Here is a 17,235-nt window from a genome sequence, read left to right on the forward strand (position 1 = left end):
ATTATAGTTTGGACTGTTGTCCTTAATCACAAATTAATAATCTCTGAGGATGTAGTTGGTAAAGCTGAGAAAATGCACATGAATGATTCCATATGTTTGACTTCTTCCATTCACTAAACCCAACTGATAGACCTGGGTCTATTTTATTTTCACTGAAAAACTGCATCAGGAGAAAACAACTAAAGCAGATTTTTTTCATTCTCTTCTTTCCTGTCATTGTGTCTTGTTTCTTTTTTGCCTCTCCCCCTTCTTCTCTCCCCCTACCTATCAGGAACAACCAGAAGTAACCACCCTGGTGAAGGAGGAAGGGGACAAAGATGAAAGCAAGCAGGAGCCTGAAGTCATCTATGAGACAAACTGCCACTGGGAAGGCTGCACAAGGGAGTTTGACACCCAGGAGCAGCTGGTGCATGTAAGTGAAAGAGACTTGGGAACTGAGCTTTACAACTATGTGACCTTTTTCCCAGGATCAGCTTCCTTGACCCTGCACTGAGTCAAGTTTCTTAGCTAACAGCATTACAGACTAGAGAGGCCTTGATGACTTTCTGAGAATAAAAAGAAATCTGAGAATAAAGAGAACTCTGAGCCATGGTGCCTGACCTGTTCAGTCAGCTAAAGCTTAGTGTAAAATTCAATAAAGTCTTCAATAAAGAGTGTAATGACTCTGATCCTGTAAGTCAGAGAACACTATTTTGAGTTAGCGACTTTGATGGTTATTGAGTAATAGTAAGCTGGACATGAATTATTATTAACCTTTTAACCAAGTTTGAGTCTCCTTTCCAAGAATAACAGAAAAAAATTGTAGAGATGGGGGATACCTTTTTTTCATTCTGCCTTCCTCTCCCACGCCCTGAGTACTTCAGGAATCTCCTACTGTTTTATCTAGCAATTAGTATTGTATGTGAGATAGGTGGACGCTTGGGGCAAGCTGCTAATTTGCACAGTTTTTTACTTGAGGCCAACCCTTGTAAGGCTAATAGTTTCAGGGAAAAAGTGGTATTATTGTAAAATGTGTTTAAAGATGTCTTCTTGAAAATACTGTGGCATGGTCAGATTGAGAACCACACCTTCTCTTGCCATCCCAGGTTCTGAAGTCTTTTCCCTTATTCCCCTGTGTATTGTTTCAAATACTGCAGGGCTCCCCCGCCATACACTTATACTGATTAGCCATATGTCATTGGCCAGTGTTTCATTTTATTTGGCACTTTCTTTCAGGCCAGTGGAGTCTCCCTGGCAAATGGGACCAGGAGCAACTGAGATGGAAGGGCATTTAGATAATCAAGAAAAAAAAGAGGTAGCTCACACACTCTAGTGCAGGAAGACAGGGTCCCATTGAGGCATTAAGGATGGATGGTTTGCTAAGTGTGCAGTTTCATAAGGTTTTAATCTAATGGAAAATCTGACAGAACAGCTTTTGTTGTGACTCCCTAACCTCCATATGCACACTCATTCTCTTTTCTAGTAACTTTTTATTTTTAGGTGACCCATATTTCTTGATAACCCTCTTCCATTTAAACACTAAAATTATAAAATTTCTCACACATCCCATATGTTTTACAGGCTGCATGAGCCTTTTAAGTGTGTCTTCTGCAACTTGGCCCATCCTGGGTAATACGTTTCACACATTACAGTTACATTATAGTATTAAATATATGATTTGCCTGTTTTGAGATCGGTTATAAACAGAATGTTTTGAGGATTTGACATGACCTCAGCAGGGTTTTGTCCCCCTCTGTTTCTTTTTCAATCATATCTCCTTATAATGGTATAGGAAGAATTATAGATTTCTCAGCACAGCAAGAAACTAGAAAATCAGATGGTTTTAATTAAGATATATTTCCAATTTTTTTCATGAACTTTATTTTTTCTCTTTAACTTGATGCAAATGTTATTTTATTTTTTTTAAATATTATTGTTTAAAATATTACAGATGTCCCTTTTTCTCCCCAATGACCCATTCCACCCCATTCCTTCCCCCTCCCCAGTCCCTCTCCCCACCATTGTCCATGTCCTTGGGTTGTGTATATATGCATATAAATTCTTTGGTTACTCTCTCCCCCTCCACCCACCCACCCTCCTCCATCCCTCTAACATTCATCAGTCTCATCTATGCTTCCATGTCATTGAATCTATTCTGTTCATCATTTTATTAAGTTCTTTAGATTCCACGTATAAGCGAGGTCATGTGATATTTGTCTTTCGCTGCCTGGCTTATTTCACTTAGCATAATATTCTCCAGGTCCATCCATACTGTCCCAAAAGGTACGAGATTCTTCTTCTTTACAGCTGCGTAGTATTCCATGGTGTAAATGTCCCACAGCTTTTTTATCCACTCACCTACTGATGGGCACTTTGGCTGTTTCCAGATCTTAGTTATTGTAAACTGTGCTGCTATGAACATCAGGGTACATATATTCTTTCTGATGAATGTTTCAGGATTCTTAGGATACATTCCTAGGAGTGGAATCACTGGGTCAAACGGCAGCTCCATTTTTAATTTTTTGAGGAACCTCCATACTGTTTTCCATAATGGTTGCACCAGTCTGCATTCCCACCAGCAGTGTACTAGGGCTCCCCTTTCTCCACACCCTCGCCAGCACATGTCGTTTGTTGATTTGTTGATGGTGGCCATTCTGACAGGTGTGAAGTGATACCTCATTGTGGTTTTAATTTGCATCTCTCTGATGATTAGCGACATCGAGCATTTTCTCATGTGTCTCTTGGCCATCCGTATGTCCTCTTTGGAGAACTGTCTATTTAAGTCCTTTGCCCATTTCTTAATTGGGTTGTTTGTCTTTCTCTTGCTGAGTGCTATGAGTTCTTTGTACACTTTGGAAATTAGCTCCTTATCAGATTCATCCTTGGCAAATATGTTTTCCCAGACCATGGGGTTCCTTTGTATTTTGAGGCTGTTTTCTTTTGCTGTGCAGAAGCTTTTTAGTTTGATATAGTCCCATATGTTTATTTTTTCCTTTGTTTCTCTTGCCCTAGGAGATGTATCAGTGAAAAGTCCTATGTGGGATGTCTGTGACTTTACTGCCTATGTTTTCTTCCAGGATTTTTATGGTTTCGTCACTTACATTTAAGTCTTTTACCCATTTTGAGTTAATTTTTGTGTATGGTGAAGGTTGGTGGTCTAGTTTCATTCTTTTGCATGTATCTGTCCAATTTTCCCAGCACCACTTATTGAAGGGACTGTCCTTTCTCCCAAGTGTTATTTTTAAGCCACGCCTGATTTAATGGCCCTTTATTCTTGCTGTCTGTTTTAATGGAAACCACAGACATTGTCATACTAAAGGGGAAAAAGAGGTTTTGAATTTTTATTTTAATGTAGAGAAATATTCCCAAATATTAAAATATGCCAAGAATACTCTGAGTGATATAATGAGTGCTGAACATAAATGAGGGAATTGTTTGTGTGACACCTGCCGTTATAACCTAGAAGTTGGCAGTGCTTGTTAAAATGTCCTTCTGAGAGACAGTGCGGTCTCATGGCACCTTTTCTGTGGATTAGTTGTTGTAGTTCCCAAGGAGTGCTATGATTGTGGTTCAGCCATTATCAAATGAGGAATGAAATAAGAGCTTACATTTAAATAGGAAGTGTATATTTAAAGGGAATTGTGCTGATTAGAGGCCAGGTTTGAGGTAAAAAATTTTGGGTTGTCGTAATAACTTAAACTAAGCTCTTCAAAAACAGTGAATATTGCAGTTTTTGTACTTAATATCAGTGGTGGAAGGTTTTAGGCAGTGATGTTGTTTTAATAGTGAGATCTGAATAGTGTTAAGGTAAGGCTGCTTAAACTATCAATTAAATGACTGCCATGTTTTCTGATTTATTGTAAAAATATGAATGAATACTGTAATTTTTAAAAAAAATCCAAATAACTGGAAGAAATTTATGTTATAATTAGAAGGAAAGTTAATATATTATCTGTATGACATTTATTTTAGTCTAAGATAAATTATGGGTAAATAAACTTGTTAAGTGAATTATAAGTTGTAACTAAAATAATATAAATAAAGACACTAGTTTATATCACTTATTTGCTAGCTTTTTACTTGTTATCTGAAGTGTGGACATTCCAAATTTGTGCCTTTAAACTGATTTTACTTTGCATGACATACAACTACTTTCATACTCATGGGTGTATCTGGTAGCATTTGCAGAGACCTATTATAGAATAGGTGCTTTATTTTTTGTTGATTGAATGAATAGGTACTCTATTACTTTGATGGTAGATAGAATAGGTACCAATTACTTTGATGGTAGATAGAAATAATATAACTTGCAAAAACCACCTTTTTAGGGACAGAAGGAAGCATTAACTGCATTCATTCTTAAGACTTTCCTTGGAGAGAGGACATTTTGTGAATTCATTGCATTTTCATGATACATACAACCAAGAGGCAAGGTGTTAGACCATTCTGATGCTGTGCCATATTTATAGCCATGACCCATTCTTTTTCCCTCTCTTACAGTTAATAGAAAGATTCATGATTCTTCATGGTTGTCTATCTAGTGTCTGACAGTCCCGACTGCCTGCTAAAGCAAGTCACTATCTATAATTGATATCCTTCTGTGGAATAGGGTGCTGGCTGCAATTGAAGGGCTTTGCTGAAAGCTCTTAAATCCTGACAAGTTCTCCCCTTGTTCTGGTTCAGTCGCTGAGCTGCGCAGTTGGAATTCCAGAGTCATTTGAACTTAGTGCAAAAGGGAGACATGTGTTTCACATTAGCAAATCACAAGGTTGAAGGAAAATTAGGGAATTGGCTGACTCTGCCCGCCAGGTAGTCTCATTTCCAGTGTAATTCACTCCATGTTCTCTTGAAAAGATTACCTCGTCCCATTACTGTCCCAACAGATGGGCTAAGTATTGCCTTCCCCTTCTCTTCTTCTTTATTTCAAGGCCCTGTCCTTCTCCAATTGTGTATTTATGCTAGGTTTGCCTTGGGTCTTTATCTCTGGATGTTTAATTAATTAAGTCCAATTAACTAATAATTGGACTTAGTTACTCTCAAGCTAGTATTAAATCTTATAAATTTACTTCTATGCCCAGAAGCTAAGAAGATAAATATATTTTTGTTAACTAGATTTCTGTTGTACTTTGCTCCTTTCTTGATAGCAGTTAAAATAGAAGGAAACAAGAGAGGAAGAAGGATATATAGAGCAAAAGTTAATTAATTTAAAATACCTTTGATTAAGAATACATTTATTATTATTGTCAAGATGCAGGCGCTTTCTCATCCCTTGACATCTGAAAGCACATATTCTAACATCCCAAAATAAATTGAAAAATCCACATTTTCCCTTCAGTTCTAAGTTAATTAGAACGCTCTTTTTCTGTTGTGCATTATATATTACAAAAGTCATGAATGTTAAATTTAAATTCGTAGAATATCAGCTCTCAAAGTGTGGTTTCTGTTTTTTTTACTTTAAAATTTTTTAATTTAAATCATTTTTAATTTTCAGTTACAGTTGCCATACAATATTTTATTAGTTTCAGGTGCACCCCAGTGATTAGACATTATATGGCTTATGGCTTACTAAGTGATCATACTGATAAAACGAGTTAGTACCCACATGACACCATACATAGTTATTACAATATTACTGACTATATTCAGTAATTTATATCCCCTTGACTATTCTGTAAAAACCCATTTGTACTTCTTAATCCCTTCATATTTTTCACCCATCCCCTCAACCTCCCTCCCATCTGGCAATCATCAAAATATTCTCTCCATCTATGAGTCTGTCTCTGTTCTACTTCTTCATTTGTTTTTAAAGATTCATTTGTGGACAGATATGTATTTATTGCCATTTTATTGTTCATATTTTATATTTTTTCTTCTTCTTAAAGAAGACCCATTAACATTTCATACAATACTGGTTTGGTGGTCATAAACTCCTTTAGCTTTCCCTTGTCTGGGAAGCTCTTTATGTCCTTCCATTCTGTATGATAGCTTTGCTGAGTAGAGTTATCTTGGTTATAGGTCCTTGCTTTTCATCACTTTGAATATTTCTTGCCAATCCCTTACTGCCTGCAAAGTTTCTGTTGAATAATTAGCTGACAGTCTTATGGGAGCTCCCTTGTAGGTAACTAATTGCTTTTCTCTTGCTACTTTTAAGATTTTCTGTTTGTCTTTATCCTTTTGTATTTTAATTATGTCTTTTTAAAATAATTTTTTATTTTCAATTACAGTTGACATACATCATATCAGTTCCAGGTGTACTCCTCAGTGACCAGACATTACATAACTTAATAAGTGATCACCCTAATAAATCCCACAGCCATCCAACACCATGCACAGTTATTAAAATATTGACTATATTCCTTATGCTGTACTTTACATCTCCATGACTATTCTGTAACAACCAATTGTTGATAGATATGTATTTATTGCCATTTTATTGTTCATATTTTTTATCTTCTTTTGAAGACCCTTTAACATTTCATATAATACTGGTTTGATGGTAATGAACTCTTGGCTTTTTCTTGTCTGGGAAGCTTTTTCTCTGTCCTTTGATTCTAAATGATAGCTTTGCAGGGTAGAATAATCTTGGTTATAGGTCCTTTGAATATTTCTTATCATACCCTTCTGGCCTGCAAAGTTTCTGTTGAGAAATCATCTGGCAGTCTTATGGGAGCTCCCTTGTAGGTAAATAACTGATTTTCTCTTGCTACCTTTTAGATTCTCTTTTTGTCTATAACTTTTTACATTTTAATTATGTCTTGGTGTGGGTCTCTTTGGGTTCATCTTGTTTGGGACTCTGTACTTCCTGGACTTGTATGTCTGTTTCCTTCACCAAGTTAAGGACATTTTCTATCATTACTTTTTCAAATAGGTTTTCAATTTCTTGCTCTCTCTTCTTCTTCTGAAATCCCCCATGATGTGAATGTTGGTGTGCTTTAAGTTGTCCCAGAGGCTCCTTACACTAGCCTCATTTTTTTGGATTATTTTTTCTTTTTGCTGTTTTGATTTGGTGCTTTTTGCTTCCTTATATTCCAAATCACTGATTTGATTCTTGGCGCCCTCTACTCTACTGTTGATGCCCTGTAAATTACTCTTTATTTCAGTTAATGTATTCTTCATTTCTGACTGGTCCTTTTTTCTGTTGTTGATGTTCTCACTAAGTTCCTTTAAGCTCTCACTAAGGTCCTTGAAGTTCTCACTAGGTTCCTTGAAGTTCTGACAAAGTTTCATGAGCATCCTTATAACCACTGTTTTGAACTCTGTATCTGAGAGTTTGCTTGCCTCCATTTCATTTAGTTCTTTTTCTGGAGATTTCTTCTGTTCTTTCCTTTAGGGCATGTCTCTTTGTCTTTCCATTTTTGCTGCTTCCCTGTGTTTGTTTCTATGTATTAAGTAGAGCTGCTAGATCTCCTGGGTTTGGTAGAGTGACCTATTGTAGTCCTGTAGGGTCCAGTGGCACAGCCTCCCTGATCACCCAGGCTGGGCACTCCAGTTGTGCAATCCCTCATCCTGTGGGCTGTGTAGACCCTCCTGTTGTACTTGAGCCTTGATTGCTGTTAGCACATCAGTGGGAGGGATTTATCCCCATGATAGTATGAAAGTAGTGGTTGCCACCACTGACTATTGTGCATGATCAGCTGTGCAGGGGCCCTCCACCCAGAGAGCAGTACTTACTTCAGCAGGGCCCTGTACCCACTGAGTCTTCCCCTTGAATGCGTCGCTGTGGAGGTGGTTGGGTGATGTTTCAACGTGTTCTGAAGCTCTCCACGGGGTGCACTGGCTCTGGAGCCTCCTGGGAGATACAGGCCTGCATTTAGAAGCCAGGCCAGCCCAGCCAGGCGTGGCTCGGCGGTTGAGCATCAACCTGGGATCCAGGCGATCCGGGCTTGATTCCCAGTCAGGGCACATGCCCGGGTTGCAGGCTCTATCAATGACTCTTTCATCATTGATGTTTCTATTTCTCTCTCCCTCTCCTTTCCTCTCTCTGAAATCAATAAAGATATATTTAAAAATAATAATAATAGAAGTCAGACTGCTGCATTCCTGTAGCCCTTGAAGACAAACTTGACATGCCCAAGGTCAGTCTGGGATCCGCACCCCAACCCTCTACAAAGTACCCAAGGCTGAACCCACCCAACTCCGAAGGACAAAGAAGCCTGTTTCTATTTTTGTTTTGTCTTGTTGAGCTTTTGTTATTAAGTAAAATAACTCAAATCTATTATCTGGCCTGGCTTCTCACACAGGTGCAAGGGCTTTCCAATCCTTCCCATGTCCCTCTTGTATTAATTCTGTCCTAGAAGTCAGTTCCATCTTTGACTCTTGGATGAGTGAATGTCTGAAATGTACACAGCACACGTTAGTCTCAGGTTCTTGGAAACCTGCATGCTTTATTTCTAAATGAGAGTATACGTACCACAGGCATTTTGAGAGGCTTTTTAAAAAGAAAAAGGGGAATAAATATGTGGAAAATGTGCACCTCATTGTGGGTCATCACTATTGAGTAGCTAGTTATATTTGAAAACATTCATTGCTGGGATCTGAAAGAATAAAAATTTCATAATTACTATGCCTAATGGCTACCTGTTTGATGCATCGCTGCAATTCCTTACCCTCTATTTCAACGATTTAACCCTTTATATCAGTTTAAGAAATAACACATATAGTATTCTTTCCAAAGGTGTTTCAAAAGTCAATTTATTTTTTAACAGTTTTATTCACTGCCCCATCCCCAGCAGAATGGCCCTGGCTATTGCACTGTGGGGTCTGTGTCTCCTGCCAGGAGGGCTGGACAACGGAGAGCGTGAGTTATGGGTATATCAGCCCCAGCTTTAACTGGATGGCACTTCAGTTTCTGAACTCCTTCCTCAATTTGTATCTTTTAAGCATGGTGTCAAAATTCACCTTTTTGTACTCCTATTAACCACCTAATTGGATTTTAAATGCTTCCTTATGCTGTGAATTTTGATCTCTTAAAATCATGCTGAAGTTTCCTTTATTGAAAGAATACAGTTAGAATCACCATTTCTACCATTTGAAAACAAATTCTGAACATTGGCAGCATGAAAATGAAGGGTTTTCTTTTTAATATCATAGAGATTTAGATATATAGAAAGCACATCTAATCTGTGAAGAATTGATGCATCCATAGAAATGTAGGGAAGAGAGGATATGGTGAAGACATTATTTTCATATTAATATCATGATCCTAAATTTGCATTTTAAATGTTTTCCATCTCATTTTAATCCCTTTGTTAAAGTTGCATCCTTACCTAAGAGAAAATTGACTTTAAGATGTGATAGGGGTCTCAGATATGAGGCTGAAATTAGTTTTGTGTGCACATAAAATGTAGAACGAATGAGTGAAGATTTTTATCTTAGTTTCCCTACATGGAGTTACTACTTAATTTAGTCACTTTAATTATTTGGGAATATTGCATGTAAAATATAGTCTAAGAACTACCAACTTCAAAGTCATTCTTTGACAATTGTGCCTCAAGGGTCACATTTTTAAAAAATTTACAGACTAAATTACACCTGCAGAAATTGTTCCCATAAACACACTCAGGAGATTAGACGGAGTAGGGGCCTTGGAGGGCTGTGTGGTCCACCATTGAAAGCCTCCCAGGGCCATGGGAATTCTGAGTGGCAGCTCCCTCTCAGGATGACCTCCTTGGAACCATTTGACTCTTTAGAATGTTATTTTCTCACTTATCATACTGTGAAACAGCCGTGAAAATAAATGCCATTCCTGACATCCAAGGCCACATGCAGCAGGCCTAATGAGAAATGGACAGAGGGCCTAAGAGACTTCATCTCTCTTTGTTTTATGTATTGTATTTGTGTTTTTTAGGGTTGAGGGAGGGAGGGGAGGGAAGTGGCACTGTTAGGTTTTGTGGCTTCTGCATGTTAGCTCTATGGCTTTTTTAATATTCATTGTTTCTGAACTGGGACATGCACTTAACCGAAGCAGAGACCCCATTCTCTTCTCCAGTCTGCGTCTGACTGATAGGTTTTGGCCAAGATATTTTGCCTCCTTGATCCTCAGTTTTAGTAAAACCTAGTGAAGGATTTGAATTAAATAGTCCTTAGGATAGGGATGGTAAACAGGTTTCATCTTAAGTGCCAGCTTATTGGCTGGCAGTTGCCTGGAGTTCTGTGCTGAGCTCTCCCCTATTTCAGCCATGGAGGTCAGCATGCGGATGTGCAGCCAGTAATAGATGGCTGCCTCCAGATGGGGTTTTGAAGGAGGCAGAGACACTTGCCATCTCTTTCTCAGGGTCTAGTCCAACCCTGTAGATTAAGTGCCCTCCAGAATAATTGTGATTAATTTTTCTAGGGGGTAGTATATTAATTACTTGGGTAATTATTGAATTATTAAAATATTCTCTTTACTAATGAGCCTTAACCTCTGAATAAAGAATAACAAATCAATATTTTGAATAAGCTATAACTGGTATGGAGAAATTAATGTCTTAGTTACTTCCTTAAATTTTCTGAGCCATTTTATACCCCCTGAAATGTTTCATTGTATGTACCCCCTGAAATATTTCATCAAAACCTTCATCTAAGTAACTGTTTCTGCTATTTGGGAAGGATTTTCCTATCAAAAGCTTATTGATTGGTTCTAAATGATGGTTTAGGTGAACTTTAGGATTCTGCCAATAATTAGCACCCAAAGGATATTCTGTATGGGCACACTTTATACAGGACCAGTTGGGCCACGGACTTCATTGACATGTAGTTGCCTGTAGGAGATCTTGCCAACATGATGTGCCCTCTTGTTTATCAGGAAAAGTATGAGCTGACATTAGTAGATTAGCCATTCTCTTTTTTTTTTTTTGTTAAATATATCTTTATTGATTTCAGAGAGAGGGAGGGAGAGGGAGAGAGAGAGATAGAAACATTAATGATGAGAGAGTCATCGATCGGTTGCCTCCTGCACGTCCCTTACTGGGAATCAAGCCCTCAACCCAAGCATGTACCCTGACTGGGAATCAAACTGAGATCTCCTGGATCATTGGTCAACCCTCAACCACTGAGCCATGCTGGCTGGGTGATCAGCCATTCTCTTAATAACTCCTCACCAGAAATGGGCCCAGGAGCAGCCTGCATGCTGCCCACTGCCCAAGCTCGGTGGTTGACACATTGCCAGAGGACTTAGACAAGGCCCTCCAAGACTGATCATTCTCATTGAGAGGGGTGACAAGGAAATATAAAAAGCATAGTGAACAATAGGAGGCAAGATATAATGAAGCCAGAATTGTGTAGTTGAGAGTCTAGGGGCTCATAAAAGGGAGATGTGCATGAGGGGCACCCAAGAAGACTTCTGGGAAACAGGTGGGAAATTTGGTTAAGGTCAAAGCAAAGCATGGGGGTCAACTTTTGAGGCATGATGATGATAATGTTGACTGTGATGGTAATGGTTTTGTTAGAAGAAATTGCCCCCAATCTGAAAGAATACTGTGGCTTACCACTGTTCTCCTGCAACACAGTACAATGTGTGTTTCAAAGCTGACAGACCTGAGTTCAAGGCCTACTCTTCACCCGAGACATATCACATTCCCTCTCTGTGAAATAAAAATATTAATAGTATTTACCCCATAAAATGGTTGGAGGGATTAGCTAAAAAACTGTACTCAATAAAATATTCATGATTCTTATAAAAGTGAAAAATGTAAGGCTATTTACCAGTTGCCAGGTCCACACATGTTGCCTATAACAACAAGGCTTAGGTTGGTATATTTGGGCAGTGCTTGGGTTGGCATGTCACCATGAAATTAATAATTACATAAAGATGCTGACTAGCCCCCTGGTTCATGAAGCCACGAGAGAGAAGGACTAGGGAGGTTCCTGGGTTTGTTCCTTGTGCTTCAGATCCCTCCTCACATTTGCTTGTGATGTGCTGAGCATCCGAGCCTCATCCTGTTATGTATTCTGTTGCCCTGACATTCTTCTGAAAGTTCTCCTTGGTGGTCACTACACCAAGGCTTCTCAACCTGGGCAGCCTAGGGCAGAGAAATCTTTGTTGTGGGGACTTTCCATTGTAGGACTATTAGCAGCATTGTTGCCCTCTGCCCTCTGGATGCTAAGAGTGCCCTCCCCCACCATGACAACCAAAAAGGTCACCAGACATTGTCAAATGTCCCCTGAGGGGCAAAATTGTCCCCAGTTCTGCCAATATCTTTCCTCTTGTAGTGTGGGGGGAAAATGAAAACAAAAAAGTATATTTGTGATTAAAGATAACTTTTCTCTTGATTAAATATACTTTAAAAGAAAAAAAAATCACCTCATTAAATAGTCTCTAGCAAAAGAATATTTAATATATATGTAGATGGTGTGTCTGTATGTGTGTATGTATACGTGTATATGGTACATACTTGTGTGTACGTGTGTGTGTGTGTGTGTATTGGCAGAGCTTAAATTTAAAGCCACATTTGCTAAGGTTAGGTTCTTAGTAATTCTCAGTGAGGCCTATTACCAGCCAGGCCCTTGGTCTTGGTAGAAAAATGCCATCATTGTTTTTTTCCCCCACAGACCAAGGGAAGTCATTCAGACTTCAGCTCTGAGATCATGGTCAGCAGGATTGGACATCAGACTCCTGCTCTGACACAAAACAGAGCTTCAAAAACAGAAAGCAATTTTCTATGCAAGGCCTTTTTGAAGACTCAGGGGCATTTAGGCTTTTCTGAGACTAGCTAAATGCTGCCATAGATGGTTTTTATTTTCATTTCTAGAACAATTAATGTTGGCATGAGAAGAGAACTGTAGGTGACGTATCCTCAAAAGACTAAGACACTCCCCCCCCCCCCAATTACCAGTAAAACTAGCATTAATCAGTGACCGGGGTGTGAAGAGAAAATTGGATGGTGTGTTGGAGATTTATCTTTTATTTCTATATCTGCCAATAGCTGTTTCTGACTTTGAGTAAGTTACCCTACAACTTCAGTTTTTAAATTTGTTCTGTTTGTGAGGACAGAATGAGATCATGTCATGGAAGTGCTTTGTAGTGCTACAGCATTATTCAAATATAAGGAAGAATGGACTCCAGAGGAAGTACTACTAATAAACCTAATTAATTGAAGAATGTAGAGATTAAGGAGACTTTTCATCAAAATTTTAAAAAAAGTATACAAGTATGTCTTTCATTCAGTTGTACCCTCTCATCTGTGTAGGCTGTTGATCTTACCTACTAACACACCATCACTATGTGTTGGCAACTATATAAATTGTAGACATAGTGTTGGAAGGAAAAACCTCATGCATGTCAGACCTATGGACTTGGGGTTGGGAGTGGTGGAGAGAACAAAACCTGACACATAGATCTTTTGTGTATGTCCCTTTGAGTAAGGAGCACATACAGGATAGACTGTTCAGTAAGATACAAGGCAGGCTGTTGTGAGGACTAAAGATGTATAGGCAGAGCTGTAGGAAAACAGGTAAGATAAAGGTACAAAAGAAAGAATGAGAGAAAGTTCTTTTGGAGATTGCATTTGAACATGGTCCTTAAAAAACAGGTGGATTTAAATAGGGAAAGACCCAGGGAGGTGTTGGGGCAACCATGTGGAAAAGACAGCGGTTACAAGTTAATAGACGCAGAAAGTATAGGAGAATTTTATCTATGATGGTGGCTAAAGTAATACAAGGCTGGCAGTTTTGCTACTTTTTTGAACTTAGAAATATAAATGCAAAATGATTTGTTCTAAGCATTGGGGTTGAAGAGTAGTAAATGCAGTTATGATAGAACCAAAATGTTTTGAAAGGCAGAGAGTAGTGGAAAGTAAGATTAAAGAGTAAAGGAGCACTTTCCTGAGCAACCTGTGTGATAGACTAGGAATCTGACTTATATTCCAGATGGAATAAAGAGAATCAAATGTTTCTCATGAGAGGAACATTGAGACAGCATGCATGTTAGAAAGATGAGAGCTAAGCTCTGCAGTGCCCTGGAAGCTGTAAGTACCATGTGTTGAAGAGGGCAGGGGTAGAGTGAAGTGAGGCAAGAAGTGAGACTCCTCAGTAGAAATTATTTTTAAAAATAATTGGGAGCATAATTTGGAGATGTTTCACAATTACAGTTTTCACAGCTAATGTGGATGTTGTAGATGTTGTTCAGAGAGCAGTCAGAAGATTCCAGGTGGCCTGCTGAGGTGGTTTTGCCCATGGAACCCTGTCTCGTGTGTGTGTGACCCATGCTCATTACATAAGGGTCCTAAGCTTCTATTATTTCTCTTTAAAGTAGAAGGATCAGACTTGTTGGGAGAATGATTTCTGATGACTTATGGCAGATGCCTGCTCCAGTGCTAGTCAAGTTTTCAGGGCCCAGCTAAAGAAGGTTTTATTATGATTATTACTGTTTTTTATTGTTTGTGTCTGTGCCTATTTTCTGCTTATGAATACACAATCTCAAGTTCTGAAAATGTCTTCCTAATTAAGAAAACAAAACTGCAATTGTGTTCTGTTGGCAAAGCGGTTGGTCTCTTTCCATACCTGGCCCCATCGTATTTCTTTGGGTGTTACCTCTGTGCCTCAGCACCCATGATGTGTACCAAGGAGCTGAGAGCTCTCTTCACAACAGGTGAGAGAGCCCTGGTTCTTAAAGAGTAGGTCTTTCTGGTGGCTTATCCTGGTGTGGAGGAAGCAAAAGTTCTCAAACCTTCCTCCCCTGTGCCACTTGGTGAGATACGGCGCAGTTTCCAGCACAAGATAAAGCAGTCAGACTGCAAATGAAACAGTGCTCACTGTGTTCTGCTTGTGTTTAGCAGAGATAAACTTTACTGCAGTCTTAGTACTGAGCCATTTGACTTCTGGCAGCAGCTTTAATTGCTAAAATGCAGATTTTTTTTTTAATCAAGAGGGGATTATTCTTGTTATCAGTCTATAGCATCTTATTTCAATATGAAAAGCCTTTACTGAGTTACAGGTGCCAACATTTGTACAAAGCTTTTTGGCGATTGACAACTCAAAGAGGAAATATGATTTATTAGCCTATAATGGCTAACCTTGAGTGATGGTCTTGGTCCTACTGATTTGTGAAATTGCTTAATGTGAACTACCTTTTTATGCCACTCAAGCCCCAAGTTACTCAAATAAATGTAGAGTCTACATTATGTGATATGTTATGGGAGAGGGAAAAAGAAAAGGGGGGGCAGGGAAGGTGACTTCTAAAATCCATCTTGGTGGTGCCTTTTACAGTAGTTTTCCTGATAAGCCAGTGGAGGAAAGATTAATAACAAGGCTTGTCGCTATCAGTACCTACTTGTCGATTCTCTGTAACAGTGCTGTCTGTTCAGCATGGAAATTATTGATTAAATAAAAATTGCTATTAGATTGTAATGTGATCCATAATCACAAACAATGGTAGACATTCCTCTTTTAGATCTTCAGCCATGCATCAAGTTGTTTCTTCTTCGTTTCCATGGCTGTAATTTATATTGCGCTGACACTTGGGCTCATTAGGTTTATTCTTTCTGCTTGGCGACAGGGAAGCACAGGCAGGAGCAGTGCAGACTGGCTGGAGGGGTGGGGGAGGATAAGGTCAGGTGCCTGGCTGGTTCATTCACTAGACTACAGCAGGATTTTTTTTAAACATTTATTTTTTAAAAAGTAATAAAATACACGTAACATAAAATTTCAACTTTATGGTTTTTTTTCAGCCTTATTGAGGTGTGATTGATGAATAAAATTATATATATTTAAGGTATACAATGTGATGATTTGATTACACATTGTAAAATGATTAATACTGTCAATATAATTAACACATCCATTACCTTACCTTTTTTGATGTATGTGGTGAGAACACTTAAGAACTCTTAGCAAATTTCAAGTATATAATAAAATACAACGTTATTAACTATAGTCAGTATGTTGTACACAGACTCCTCAGAACTTATTCAACTTAAAACTGAAAGTTTTGTACCCTTTAATAAACATTACCCTGTTTCCCTCACCCCTCAGCACCTGGCAATCACCACTCTATTCTGTTTCTATGAGTTCAACATTTTTTCTTTTCTTTTTTTAAGATTCCACATATAAGTAATACCAAACAATTTTTGTCTTTCTCTGACTTACCTCATTGAGCAATAATACCCTCCAGATTCATTCATATTGTCACAAATGGTAGGATTTCCTTCTTTTTTATGGTTGAATATTATTCTGTTTATCTATCATCTATCTATCTATCTATATCATCTATCTATCTATCATCTATCTATCTATCATCTATCTATCTATCATCTATCTATCTATCTATCTATCTATCTAACTATCTATCATCTATCATCATCTATCATCTATCATCATCTATTTACCTACCTACCTACCTACCTATGTATCTCTCACATTTTCTTTATTCATTCATCCGTAGATGGATATTTAGGTAGTTTCCATATCTCGGCTATTATGAATAATGCTGCAGTGAACATGGGACTGCAGACACCTCTTTGAGATACTTTTCATTTCCTTCACGTATATACCCAGAAGTGGGATTATTGGATCATGTGGTAGTTCTGTTTCTAATTTTTAAAGGAATTCCATGCTGTTTTCCATAGTGGCTGTACCAATTTACATTCTCACTAACAGTAAACAAGGGTTCACTTTTCTCCATATCCTAGCCAACACTTATTATCTCTTGTCTTTTTTATAATTGTCATCATTGTAGGTGAATGATATCTTATTGTGGTTTTGACTTGCATTTCCCTGATGATTAGTGATGTTGAGTAACCTTTTCATGTACTATTTGTATTTCTTCTTTGAAAAAATGTCTGTTCAGATCCTTTGCCCATTTCTTTTTTTTTATTATTTTTTAAAATATATCTTTATTGATTTCAGAGAGAGGAAAAGAGAGGGAGAGAGATAGAAACATCAATGATGAGAGAGTGATTGATCAGCTGCCTCCTGCACGCCCCCGACTGGGGACTGAGCCCGCAACCCAGGCATGTGCCCTGGCCGGGAATCGAACCCCGATCGCCTGGATCTCAGGTCGACGCTCAACCGCTGAGCCATGCCCGGCCGGGCCCTTTGCCCATTTTAAAATCAGATTATTTGTTTCTGTTTTTTTGCTACTGACTTGTATGAGTTTCTTTTATATTTTGTGTATTGACCCCTTATCAGATGTGTGATTTGCAAATATTTTCTCCCATTCTATAGTTGCCTTTTAATTTTGTTGATTTCCTTTGCTGTGCAGAAGCTTTTAGTCTGATGCAGTCCCCCTTGTTCATTTTTGCTTGTGTCTGTGCTTTTGGTATCATAAAAAAAATTTAT

The 17,235-nt window shown here is 38.4% G+C and overlaps 1 protein-coding gene across 7 annotated transcripts in view; it reads left to right on the plus strand.

Moving 5' to 3' along the window:
* GLI3 (GLI family zinc finger 3) overlaps positions 1-17,235 on the plus strand; it is a 311,030-nt gene that overhangs the window by 232,167 nt on the left and 61,628 nt on the right. For all 7 annotated transcript variants that reach the window (XM_081147982.1, XM_081147986.1, XM_081147987.1 and 4 more), the window contains one exon: positions 272-412. In XM_081147982.1, the coding sequence (XP_081004108.1) occupies positions 272-412 (141 nt within the window). The remainder of the gene's footprint in view (positions 1-271; positions 413-17,235) is intronic.

This window comes from Miniopterus schreibersii (assembly GCF_964146895.1).
Source record: "Miniopterus schreibersii genome assembly, chromosome: 9".
Taxonomy (NCBI): Eukaryota; Metazoa; Chordata; class Mammalia; order Chiroptera; family Miniopteridae; genus Miniopterus; species Miniopterus schreibersii.